General features: G+C 38.5%; 1 protein-coding gene across 11 annotated transcripts in view; it reads left to right on the top strand.

The window, feature by feature from the left end:
- CELF4 (CUGBP, Elav-like family member 4) overlaps positions 1–14,194 on the top strand; it is a 736,913-nt gene that overhangs the window by 85,917 nt on the left and 636,802 nt on the right. For all 11 annotated transcript variants that reach the window (XR_001412848.1, XR_001412847.1, XM_014949395.1 and 8 more), the window contains exon 2: positions 9,489–9,571. Coding sequence is in view for 9 of the 11 variants with exons in the window: in XM_014949395.1 (XP_014804881.1) it covers positions 9,489–9,571 (83 nt within the window). In the remaining 2 variants the exon portion in view is untranslated. The remainder of the gene's footprint in view (positions 1–9,488; positions 9,572–14,194) is intronic.

The raw sequence follows: 14,194 nt of genomic DNA, 5'->3' as shown, positions 1-14,194 counted from the left end.
ATTTTCCAAGAAATGTCTGTTCCTCACCCTGGTGAAATATAATGAACAGTAAAAAACAAAACAAATCAAAACAAAAACACCAAAAAAAACCCCCAAACAAAAAACCCCAAGAAACCCAAACCAACCAACAAACAAAAAAAGCCACAATAAACAGACCAGAACAACCCTATGTGGATGCAGAAAGGCAAGGCTTGGAAAAATGTCTATGTGGCAGAACAATCTAATTTATTTAGAAGAGGTTTTCTTTAGGTTTGTTTTACTAAGATTCAAGGCATTCAAAATGAATGCTGTTTAACAGTAGCATAACCTCTGGAGACTAGTTGAGAATTCCTGAAGAAGTCTCCCCGTAAAGAAGTGGATCCAAAAATCAAAATAAAATGAGGAAGGGGGAAAAGTTTCTGAAACAGCTAAGTGTTTTAGAAAATACTCTGAGTTATTCATATGCTGCTAACAATAGAAAGAACTCAAAAGGCAGGACCCAGAACAGCAGGTACAGAGCCTAATTAATGCTTGTACTCTAAGGAGGTTTAACCCATAACTGTCTGAATGAAAGCCGTAGTGTTTCAACAGCGGGTTTTTTTCCTGGTTATATTTCTTTCACCAGTGAATCACAAAACAAAACCCCACATTCTATGTCTTCCTTTTTTATCACCACACTGAAAACAAGAAATCTTGAAGATTTCACTTTTAATTGTTATTAAATTTTTTTTGAGGTTGCAATGTAAAATAGATAACAGAATTATGTTGGATTTTTCTTTAAATAGATAGGTTGAAGTAAGCCAATCTTAGAGGTGATCAGGATTTAAACTTACTTAATGTTTCCTTACTGAGTAGTAGCTGGAACCTACTCATTCTCATCCTCACTCGAATGATCCCTAGAGCGTGGCCATGACTTTCTCATCACTGACTGATTTCTGAAATACTGGGAAAACTGTTGCTTGGTCTGGAAAATCACTTGATCGTGAGTTTCACTTTAAAGTCAGTCTTTTTATACTTTAAATTTAAAGCATACCCTAATTGTTTGATGGATAGGGCCTGAGGGCACGTATCTCTCCTTACAACATGGAGTCTACAGTTACTAGCAACAAAGAAGAAGCTGAAGTGACGCTGGTCTGTTTAAAAATGTTTTCTACTGTAATTCAAAGCATCGAATATTTGCAGGCTCTATTAGGCACACCAGCAATCTCTTTGGTAGGCATCTACCTTAACCAGTAATCTACATTCTTATTTTTTTAATGGGGATTCTATTCATTGATGGTTTGCTGTGTGTTTGGAAATTAGACACTTCTTCTGGGAAGAAAAATATTCTGGATGGATACACTTGCAGAAACTTGAGCAGTTGGGTTCTTGGGTTGATCCGGGCTCAGCTGAACAAAGGTATCTCAGAAGCCTCAGGATGAAATTTTAAGGTAAAATGTTGTCAGTTATGGGAAAACAGGATCTTGCATATGCCATGTCATTCTGAACCTTATCTTGAGTGTACCAACCAGCAAAGGATGGTTCAAAGGAACTCAAGGAACTCGCAAGAAACTTTCGAGACCCCAGTAGAAACTTATCCTTGTGTGAACTGGAGCCAGAAACTGTTCCTTCATCCTGAGGAAAAAAGTTTGAGACATCAAAAACTTTCCTGTTCTGCAGCAGGGTAGAGGCAAGGTGACTGTAGAGTTACCTAAGAAGAAATAGAGATGGACCTTCAAGGGTCTGCCAGTGACAATGCACTCTGCTCTGATATGTAGAAGCCCTGAGCTCGAGACCCTGCTTGCCTGGTTGAGATTAGAGTCTGGGCTACTGATTGTCCTAGAATAAGTTTCTCTTGCTGTAGGCTTTGATCAGAAAATGCATCATGGGGATGAGAAACACTGGTGTTTTCATTAAAAACCTACTTGTTATCAAAAATCAAGGTGAAACCAATGTCTGTGTGTTGTTGAAATGCTTACATACACTAACAGTTACTCAAGTCTCTCTGCTGTCTGCCTGGATGCTGCTAAATGTAATTAAGCACTGCTTAGTCTGAGGAAGGACTCTGATTTGGATCGTGCATATCCATGTCTCATTTTGAAGTATCATAAATGCATTTTGAGTGAGCTAATATTCTGTAAATATGGTTAACTTCTGCATTTCCACATTTGGACTCTTAATTTGTTTTTTAATATTGGTTCATGAGTGTATATGAGCATGCCTCATCTATGCTTTTACATACAGACCCCTATCAAGTTATCTATAGGATGAAAATGACAGCATCATAATAGTTAATGGAAAATAACATAAAAGGAAAAAGAAAATTAGCATTCCACACAGCAGGGCATTTCGGATGTTAATCTGCTTTGCAATATAATTGACAGGGAAGCTGATATCTGGGAAGATTTTCATTCCTATCTTCTTCTCTAAACAGTTAGTGTTCAGTAGTTGTGCAGCAGGGGAGATGGAGAAAGAAAGTTCTAGCCAAGTGAATGTTTTTTACAAGCAAAGATGTTAACTTTTGTCAGAAGGTAGTTAATCACTGAGAGAGAAACAGATGAAGAAATTGGATAAAACATTTCCAGTTCCAAAAGTCTTTATTGATTGTGTCCCCCTCAAGAAAATTCAGCTCAATCTCTGAAACCCTCAAGTGATTAAACCTTGGGCAGTCCACTGAAGACAGAGCAAATGAGAATTGTTTCAGAACGAGACATGTAGAGCTAGGATAGTTAAAGAGAAAAAAGATTTCTTTTTCACTTTGAAATCCTGGCTGGGAGACGTAATCTGAGATGTTGATTTTAAGGCAAGAGTTTCTTAAGTGTTACAATCTTTCTCTGTGTAACAGCTCCCTGAATCTTGAGGCAAGGAACTGTTTTATTTTCAGAGTAAGAGCTCTCTTAAACACAAACCTAGGGCTTGGAAGATGGGGGGCAGATCTCTGGTCCACCACAGATGATTTGTGCACTTTAGTCTAAATGTTTTAAAGGTAATTAGGGCATAGAGAGACTGAAGCATCACCAAATGAGATTCTCAGACCTATGACCAGTTGAGAGTTCCTATTTCCCAGAGATGCAAGTTTTTTGCTCTCAACACAGCTCCTCTACAAAACTATAGCTATTCTTAAGTTGGACATGACCACTACCATGTGTTTTAAGGTATGCAATATTATTGCTCTCCTCCATTTTCTGTATACAGCATGAAGGTCTTGGATAGTTGTATTTGAATTGCCGTTTGCTTTCTTTAGCTCCATAGTGTGTTACTGGAGCAAAGCTCTTGGCTTCTGTGCCTTGGGGTTTTGGTAGGTTAGGTACACTAAAGGTGGGAGAGGAAAAGGTTCTACAGTAGTAGATGCTATGAACTGAGTTATTTTTTCACAGAGTCACAGAATGATACGGGGTTGGAAGGGACCTCTGGAGATCATCTAGTCCAACCCCCTGCCAAAGCAGGTCCTCCTAGAGCAGGTTGCACAGGAACTTGTCCAGGCGGGTTTTGAATGTCTCCGCGGACAGGGACTGCACCACCTCTCTGGGCAGCCTGCTCCAGTGCTCTGTCACCCTTAAAGTGAAGAAGTTCCTCCTCATGTTTGGATGGAACTTTTTTTATTTCTTGAGTAGCAGTTAACAGAAGGGTATCTTGTTCACCAGTTCATGCACTACACAGGAGTCTAACATAAAATAAATGGCCAATTTAGGAAACCTCACTCTTAAAGTCAATGAATATTATTATAACAAAAAGCATGAAGCTACTTAATTGACTCGAAGAAGAAAAACCAACAAAAAAACTGACAATCTTGTGATAGTTTTATATTTTCTTGGGCAATGATTCTCATTTTAGTTACTCTTACAGTTATCAGAAGGGCTGTTGTTTCAGAAGTTATCACCTGTCAGCTGAGCTGTGATAACCAGTTGAGTGCGTACTCTACAATCACAAATGTTTGTGAATCAAAAACTGGCTTACACCACTTGAGTCAGCCTTCTCAAAATCTAGGGTGGTCCTAACTGTTCTGGATTATCACCAATTTAGCTGAGGTCAGTGTCTGAGCCAAGGATTCTTCTGAAAGAGGCAATAGATTATGGGTCAAATCATGAACCTAATTTTATGTTGGTGTAATTGCATAGTTCTGCTGAGTTACATGCAGGCTCTCTCCTTGACTGGATTTACACCCCTGAGCTCAGAATCTGCTTTAATTCTTGGCTTACATCCAAGAGTCTTAAAGCACCTAACAAACTTTTTAATTCTCCCTCATAATACCAAACTAGTAAACATAGGTCCAGAAAGATTAAGGGCCCCCAAAGCCTACTGAAGTGCCTAACTATTCTTTTCATTAGATTTAGACTGGACCTTTAATGCCTTGTTTGAACAGACATCAAATGCCTGGAAATGATCGCAGTTGTAGTCTAACTCTTAGACAATGCCTCTGGATGTAGATGCATGGAAAAGCTGAAGTCATGCTTTGTGTGAGGCTATCTATTTCTAATGAAATCATAAATTGTCACCATAACGCATCACACAAAGAAGGGGTCATAACTCACTAAGTGCTTGTTCTTTGATCTAAACAATGGGCAAAGAGGAGAATCTGTGCCAGGATACCTGTGGCTGTCTGCCAGAATAAAACAAGAAAGGGGGGAAAAGCCCTTCATTATAGTTATCAATAGTACTCCAGTATGCATCACCTCATCCCCCACCATATATAACAAAGATTAACTTAAGTACAGATAATGTATATACTTGAGGTGACTGGGAGGTTAAAGGTAGCAGGTAGAATCTGATGTTGTGAACATGCAACCTTGAAGCTAAAAGCCTGCACCTGAGATGGTTGTGCATGGTTTATACACCCAATGTAGAGGAAAGGTGTCTGCAAAGATTTATTCTGCTCCTGTACGCTAGGTCAAATGATTGTCTTGTCAATGATAGTAGACTCTAAGATAACTAACTTTAACTGACTGAATTTGAGTTAGCTGATCAATGCTTTTTAACTAGTCACATCTACTTATCTTGTTTAAAGTTGCTGAGGGTCAACTGAGTTACTGAAGTGATAAGCACTGAGATGTTAAATGAAAAGACTCTCTTTTCATTTATCCCAGGATGTAAGTACTGATGGGGTGAAATAATTCTTGGTTTCCAGAATTATTCTGTTCAGCTGAGAATGTGTCCCCTGACTGTTTTGCCTCCCAGGCTTGTACAAAAGGAGACTTACTGTGGGGTTGAAGTTGCCATAAGCGTGATCATTATCCATCTGTATTCCATGCAATTATTATTTAAGTGGAGGTAAAATTAAAATAGAGCTTTTTTTTTCTTTTTGTAGGTTTTTGGGTTTTGTTGTTGGGAGATTTTTGTTGGGGTTTTTTTGTGGGGTTTTTTTGTGGGGTTTTTTTTGTGTTTTTTTTTTTTTTTTCCATCTCGAGATCTTGTTTTTGTTTCCCTCTTCTCTTTAATAACCTTGTTTCCCAGGAGACCACTTGATACATCCTCATGTTTCCAAGAGACTGCAGTTCAATAGGTTGAGAGTTAATTGCCAGCTGGGAGTTTCCAGATGTTTATGTGCTAGTCCAAGGAGCTGTCCACTAGTAGCAAATGAACAGCTGGAAAGACACAATCTGAATAAAGCATCTTTTAGCTGATTGACATATGTCTGGAAAACTTGGCATGTTTGAGATAAATGGCACTGAAATTAGGAAGAGCTAGGAGCAAGTCCTTCATTACCAATAATTAGTCAATTAGATTTTTTTTTTTTCAAATTCAGATATAATTCTCAAGCACTTTACTCACTCAGTCATTATCACCCATACAAGTAGATGACAGAAATGCATACCCTTCACTCTATCTTTCTCTATCTTAAGAGATGTGTTCAGAAATATTCATTATATTGTTGAACATAGGCTGTTCCAAGAAGCTAGACGGTGTAAGTGGTTTGTAATGGCATATGAAGACTTTCACTCAGAAATCACGGAATCATAAAATTGTTGGAGTTGGAAGGGACCTTCTAGAGATCATCTAGTCCAACTCCCCTGCTAAAGCAGGAATGCCTAGAGCACATTACTCAGGGCTGCATCCAGGCAGGTCTTGAAAATCTCCAGAGAGGGGGACTCCACACCCTCCCTGGGCAGCCTGTTCCAGGGCTCTGTCACCCTCACCGTAAAGAAGTTCTTCCTCATATTTAAGTGGAGCTTCATATGTTCCAGCTTGTGTCCATTGCCCCTTGTCCTGTCACTGTCACCAGATTCACATGCAGCCCAAACAGGTTGTGGCAAGTGAGCTGGTAAGTTGGGCTGCTAAGAGTTTACTATCAAAAAGTTTGGGTTTTTGAAATAAGTGGTTCTGAACACAGTCAAAAATGACAGTGGGGAAAATTAATTGTTCTGAAATTGTTTTCCATCTGTGAAATCAAAATAAAAAAAACCCCTTTTTCTACAGTTTGACTTTTCTCTGTAAAGCCCTATGTATAGCTGCTTCATATGACATTATTTCAAGTCTCAGTTGTTTAGGGTTTTCTATCCTGAAGTGTTAACCAGAGTGTTCAGTGCTCTGTTCCTTGAGCAACATTCTCCAGGAAGGAAGAATCCTTTGGAGAGATCATGTGGATGCAACTCTGAAAGAGGTAGCCTAGGAAAAGTAACACCTGAAATAGGTGCGACAGTTGTAATTCCATTAAGCATCACAATACAAAGGACAGATCAAGTACTTTGATGTTTCTAAGGGCGGGGAGAAATCTTATTTCCTTTCATCCTAATGCACAAGGAGCTGAATTATGGAAATTCTTGCAGGATGGAATAATAGATACGTATTGTTTTATCACAAGCCACATGTTAATGTTTTTGAAAAATACTACTCTAGCTGATGGCTGATGCTGGGTTTATGCCTTATAGAGCAACCTTATGGTAAGTAAAGAGAAGAAAAAAAACCTTCATGATCTGGCCTTTTCAAGTTCAGATTTGAGGCCTATCATGAACATTAAGGTCTACTTTATTCCAGCTGGCCATTGCTGGGATGGAACTTCTTACCGTCTTTAAAGAATTAGGATTTGCTTAAAGTAAATGAGGTATTATGTTTCCTAAATAAATTACTTTTTGCTTAGCAAGAGTAGGATAGAGTGTAATTCATGTGCACGATATTTTTAAGAAGCAAGAGAAAAAGAAGTACTTCCACAAACTATTTTTTGTCCCTGAAAAATATGTCTTTTCTTTGACCATATGAGAGACTAGATACCTTCCTTTCCATTTCAAAGTACTTCTGTACTTACCACCCTCTTTGGAAAATCAGTGATGTTTGGATGCATTCTACTGTTTGTGGGAGTTTAGTACTTCTACCACTTTCACAAACATGTTTGGAGAGGACTTAATGGAAGTTTCTCCCTGATGAGAACTTCCTCCTACCATCCCACCCCCCAACTTTTTGTGGATCTTGGAAGGAAACTTTGCTCCTTGAGAGAGGAGTAGTCTTATGCCTACTCAGTCTGAATTACAGTCGTGATATGATAGGAGTTGCAGGACACTGTTACCCTGAACTGTTGCCATGGCCATCACAATGAGGAGAAAAATATAGCTATCATTATGGGAGCTTTACACTGCGTAGTTTATCTCTATAACAGTGCACTATGATGTGCCTAATTATACTGTATCAGCCGCTCCACGTCTGCTACTAAAGGGAGACTTTCTTATTGTGTCTAGTCAACAGAGAGCTCTCAGCCTGTGATTTAGCACTGAAATTAAATTTAAGCATAGTTTTCCATTTGATTATTAAGCTATAGATGACTTTTCAGGATCCTTTTCAATCTATTACTTCTACTAGCTGTAAACTGCCACAGATTTTTCCTCTTTGGTGGATGCAGACTAAGTGAAAACTTATCCGTTTAAAGTTAGAGGGGAATGAATCCAAATAATTCCAATTAATTTCAGTGCAAACTTTTACTGCTGTTCAGTTCCCCTTCTTTGATTGTCAACTGCTGCTTCTGAGTCTTAATTATTGAGACATAATAAATGTGATTAGCTTGAAAGAAGTGGAAGGATCAAGACCTTGAGAAAGCAGTATAGGGTAAGAAATGGGACAAAAATAGGGCTTTTTTTTTTTTTTTTTTTCCCATGTCAAATTGGAACATTCATCCAGCTTGTAACTTCACTGTGAGTGCAGTATGGTGACTTTCAGAAGAGAATCTTTAAGAAAATATATATGTATGTTTATGGAAAAAAAAATAAGAATCTCCCTAGTATCTTCCGCATACTAATCTATTAAAAAAATTATCAAGAAGAAAAGATCAAGTGGATATTTCTTCATTAATATTGTCTGAGGAACAAACTTGGATAAAACAGTAAATATTGTATGGACAAAAATATCACAGTGGTGATAATAACTGAAAAAATGTTCATAGTCTGCTGTTCACTCACCTGTTGCATACTTTTCTATACACATGGGAAGAAGGTGGGTCAGTCAAGAGGAGGTTATGGGACATGTTTGTTTCTTTGGCAGTCTCTCTGTGCTTGTGCTGCTCTTAGGAAATGCCCACAGTTTGATGGACATCCTGCCTGAACCTTGAAAGATATGATACCTCTATTTCAAAGAGCTGGCGAGGTTGCAGACATTCTGTAGTAACTTCAGAGAAAATGTCCTCTGCATAACAAGCAATTCATTTGCTGCAGGAACTGGCAGGTTTTCAGTATACTGCAGTAAGAAAGAATGATCTTGTCACATCAGACAAACACACAACTGGTGTAAGACATTGCAACATGGACCAGATTTACCAGATGGCAAATATGGAGATAGGGAGAGAAGGCAGAGCAGGGTTTTTGCTCTGCCCTGTCATGACAGGGTTTTAGCCTTTGTAGTTGAAAAGAAAACTTTCTTTGGAAGAATCAAAGACATAATCCATTGAAACATCTCTGAAGTTCTAATGATCTGTAAAGCAACATGGATGTTATGGATTGATTATTTGGGCTTTGCTGTGATTGTCTTTGTGTGCGTGGCTGGAAGCCAATAAGCCCTTGCAGCAGCAAGTGCAGGGTGGTGGCTTTCTGGTGTGACGCAAACAGGGAGACTGCTTGTGGATGCAAGTCAGGCTAAACAATAGGCGTAGTCCTCTGCAGTAGGAAGTCCCAAGTCCTTGTATGCCCTTTACTTAAAGTATTTGGTACAAAAGAAGAGTGTGAGACCTTCGGCGTGATATGGCAGTAAGGGACTTGTTCACAGTGACACTGCTGGAGTAAGAGTGGGATCTCATGCCCCACCTTCTCACCATGTGGGTTCTTTGAGATCCCTAATCTTGTACAGCTATCCATGTCTGACACTTAATCATGTATTCATACAAAAATAAGCACTCATAGTCACACTGTTGCTCACTTTTCATGGGGGCTCAAGAAGAAGTGATGAAGGCTTCATTTCTTGACTCTTTACAGCTGACCTACAAATGAGAGATTTTTACTGGGATTGTTTTACTGGGAATGGGATGATAACAGGATAGTGGTTTGCTCTATGTCTCAATTTTAAACAGATGCCTCTGAAGCACTGCTTTCACTAAGCTTTTACCTTTTTTTTTACAGGCTGTGCCTTCCTAACATACTGCGAAAGGGAGTCTGCTCTAAAGGCCCAGAGTGCACTGCATGAACAAAAGACACTGCCGGGGGTGAGTCCAGATTGATAACCCTTTTTTGTTTTGTTTTGTTTTTTAAATCTAATATCGGTTACATATGAAGTTCTCATCTTGGATTTGGAAGCATAAAGTCTCTGGTTGCTTGGATGATTCACTGTTTGCATTGTGCTAATAAAATCAAGATACCACCAACCCACCCAAATGGTTTCCATGCACAAAACTAAAAGCTTTTTGCTCCTATCGGGAGTCAGGAAAACAGTAATTAAGTGCTTATGGGCTGGGTTCTACCAGCCTTACTCAGCTGAGGAAAGGCTTTAGGATTCTGAGGACTACAATGAACTATTAGAAACACTCACCAGGTGCTACCTCTTACTATTTCTCTTCTCTGAAGCGAGGTGTGGCAGGAAGAAATCAAGAAACAGATCACATTATTGAGTTATCACAGAATGAAAACATATTCCTGATGACAAAGTAGTTTGACTCAGTTACTTTAGTATTCAAGCAGCTGTAGCAGATTGGAAAGGCGGTGAGACAAGGAGAAAAGAGAGAGAGGAGAGACGAACACAAGATAATGAGGAAAATTATTCACATGAGCAAGATCTAAGGTTCAGACAACACAAGCAGAACTAAAAATAGAATCAGCATTATGTGGGGAAGACCTGCCCTGCTGGGATGGGTTTCCAGTTAAGCAGTAACTGGGAGGAGGGAGAGAGAGACTAGATTCAGCCAGGGTACATGATTAGAAACAGTTGAGTACAGCACTCATGTGGTGAGAAAAAAACTGGTTTCACATTGACAAAAAAGTCAGTGATCGAGTAATTAAAAGTGGGATCCTGAGAGTTCCCGGTTGCATCTAAACTGAGAGGAAGATGATCCAAAAATCTGCCTTTATTAGTTGGAGTTGAATGACTGAGTCCTGTATATCCATAACCTCCATTTCCACGCAACCTAAGACACATAACTTCCTCTGTGTTTCTGAAGAAAGTGTTGATTCTGCTCTGCTTGTTTCCATCATCCTGAGTCTATTTACCTATCTCTATGCCACCTTGCCAGTATGGAGATGCCCACGCACTTGCTCATCTACATCTATCTTTGCTTTAAAGGCCATACCTTATGTAAATACATACATACTTCATTCCCTAAAAATACATTTCTGTCAGCTGACAACTCCCTCTGAATTTTTTTTTTTCTAGAAACTCGTTAGCTGCAGATTGAAAGTAACTTGAGTCTTCTTGGGGTTTAGCTTTTTCCTTTTCATTTCCTTTTTTTTTCCTAACAGGTGATGTTTTCTTTCTGCTTTTCTCCCCTCTGAAGGATAGAACTGGGTGCATAAAAAATCAAAATATTTTGAATAGGGATGTTTTGGGTAAATTTTACCTGAAATTTTCTGAAGCAATTTCAAGCAAAAATGCTTGAAATCTAATACGTATTTATCCAAACTAGAGTTACAGGTATCATGAATAGGGTGTTGTGTATTTAAAATATACTAATTGGAATTTCAATTTTTCCACTGGGACTATCTGCTCTCCTGATCAGGAGCCAGACCACTTACTTGCATATGGAGCTCATATCTTCCCTATGCCGTTAAAATCTCATGCTGAAGGTGTAGGATGAGAATCTCTTCAAGAAGACACTGGGTCAGTGTGACTGGGGGCTCAGAGTTGGAGACTGATGATTTAGGATTTCTTCTTTAGGATTATTTCTTTATATGTCCACAGTTCTGAATCTCAGTCTGAACTTTAGAGCATCCAAATCATAAAATCCTTTCAAAACAAAGTCAAAACTATTGACTTGGACAGTGGAAAAATTCAACCAGCTTTTGCACCAGGATCAAGACTTCCTTCAGAGGCTATACTGACTGATTCTAGACTACAGGCAAAACATTTTCTTCATTGCTTTATGTCGTTTCTATCACCTATAACCCATACTGACCATGCTAACTTCAGAAGGCTTCCTTGTTTTGTTTTGCAATTTGAGGTGACGCATCAGGATCTGATTGAATGGAGAATGATGAATCCTCTGTCTAAAATTGCAGTCAGATTCTTGAGAGTTCTGAGCACTGACTTCTTCTATCCCTTTCATTACCAGTTCTGTTTGTCTCAGGATAAACATTCACTTTCCACCAGCAAACCCTCTGCATACAGCTTTCTGCCAAGTTTCTGAACTCATCTTCTGAATGATGTCACTGTAGTTTATTTAAGGAAACCAGCCTTTTCTCTTGATAAACTATCGTGCCTGGATACTGTTTTATGGTTCCTGTGTGAATAGCAGAGAATTATTTATGCCTTACCTGACTATTTTTGATAACATGAACCAACAATATCAAGCATAGTTCATCACCATAAAATAAAAAGCACTCATAAGGTCAGGGGTCTAAGTCCTCCTTCGCATGAGTTTGGAAATGATACATATATATCATCTTCTCGCAAACAGCACTACTGAGGAGGTATCAAAAATAATTAACAAACCTCATATAGGAAAAAAGAAAATAGTACTACAGTACCATTGAATCAAGACACTTTTTTCCCATCCCCCAGTAAACTGTGTATTTTCCTGCTCTTGTAATATTGCTTTTTGTGTTCTTTGTACTACAAAACACAGAATTGAGTCATTTTTAATAATATGCACATAAATGCTAATGTATGGAAATAGTGAGGCATGAGGAGTTTGTGTCCAGATTCAGACGCCTTGCCTCGTAGCTATGTATCACTTTGTTTTTAGTGGAGTGGCTACATGCACATATTTTACAGTAATTACTTTCTGGATGTGCTTTGTAAGATGACAGAAATATGTTTCACATATTTCTATGTTATATGTGGGACATAAAGTCATCTTGTGGAATAATCAAAAGACTTCCAAGCAGGTATGTGTTGATTAATAAAGTCTTTACGGCACTTTGTTTTTGGGCGGGCAGGAATCATGATAGATATTTTGAAGCAACTAGAATGGAATGTAAAGCATAACGTTGTTAGTTGCATCCTCTTCATCGAAATGAATTAGTCTGTTTTGGACAGTTTGAAATTGTCTTGCCTAAAACAGAAGGTTAATGTAGCAGGGTGGGTATGTATGTGCAAAGAGCACTTTGCGAGTGCGGGACAATTCAAATTCTGGCGTTTACTTGTGATTGTTTATTTTACATATAATAGAGTAGCTGGATGATGAAGTATATTAGTTCTTTAATAATTTATAGAAATGCTTTGATGTTGCAGTAATTACATTAAAGGTCACATATCAAAGGTAATTTGGTTGAGCAGCTGTGATGGTTTCTCAGAAGCAATCAATACCGCTGTCCGTGGTGCTGATTTCACCAAGGGGACTGCCAGATTAAAGGGGGCTTATTACCAGGCAGACAGACGCGGGGGAAATCAAGAACAGATTGGAGAGATGCACTATTCTCTTTCCCCACCTATAATTAACACTGTTCACTATAATCTGTGCTAATCCTTCATAGTGGGAAACTACTTTCTTTTTTTTTTTCTTTTTTTTTAAAGGCAAAAAAAAAAAAAAAAAGGGGGGTATAATAACCTCTGAGTTTGTTTTTCCTGCCTTCACCATGCCTAGAAATTATGGGTTTGTTCGCTTACTCTTTTTTTTTTTTTCTTTTTTTTTTTTTTCCCCCCCCACCTCCAACATTATAAAATGCAAATTAGGCGAGGAAGAGTAATTGGGGGGTGGGGAGCAAGAGAAAGAAAGTAGAGAAAGTAAAAGTTGAATCACCCCTGGGATTTCTGCTGCTGATTATGTAAGTCTCGATGATAAAATGTAATATCAAAAACACAGCCCATGGTCTTGGGGAAAGCACGGGGAGAGGGGAGAGTGATCTGGACAATGACAGTGCAGGGGATGTGAGAAAGATCTGCCTGCAGATTTGGTATAATTTTATCTATTTGCCCCACAAAGCTCCACAGGAAATGAAATCAAGGAAATAAAATTATGTTTTAAGTGTAGTCATTTTGATTACAAATTATAGTGAAGCCAACTTTTTCTCCCCTTTCTTTTTTCTTTCTGAAGCGAATGGCAGAGGATAATGCTGAAAAATGTAATTATGCTATCAAGATCTAAATTTATTTATAGCACAAATAAACTGAGCTCATGTATGATAAGCCCAGCAGCATTTTTTTTCCCTGTAGTTCTTTGTGGCTCTCTCTGGCAATGGGAGCGAATAGTGCCTTGGTTGGAGGCACTGCCTCTTTGCATAATGTTAAAACCTCCTTGTAAGACTTGCAAAGAATAACTATGAAATTAAGTAGCTAGGAAACTGTTAACCTCAGCAATCTGTGGGACTTATTCAGGCTGGGAAACAGACCGGGTTTTCTTACTTATCTATTCCTCTTAAAAGGGAGAGTGGTAGTACTGGTATGCTAAATCTCTCTGTCCATAACATAATTAGCTTTCTTCCTAACTGTTCTGATATCGTTTGTCTCTTCTGCTGTCCAGAAAACATGCATTCAGCTTTATTCATCTTATGCAAAAATACTTATCTTTAGCATTAGAAGACAGGTGATATCATAAAACTCCTATTAAACTCAGTTTTAAACAAGCAAATAACAAACAAACAAACAAACAAACAAACAAACTGATGCTCTGATGAAACTAAAGTTGTGCTTAGTTTAGAAAAATATATAAAAAGTTTTTCAATGCTATTATTCTCATCCA

The sequence above is a fragment of the Calidris pugnax genome, unplaced genomic scaffold (assembly GCF_001431845.1).
Source record: "Calidris pugnax isolate Ruff unplaced genomic scaffold, ASM143184v1 scaffold144, whole genome shotgun sequence".
NCBI lineage: Eukaryota > Metazoa > Chordata > Aves > Charadriiformes > Scolopacidae > Calidris > Calidris pugnax.
This window is presented reverse-complemented; position numbering and strand designations above follow the sequence as displayed.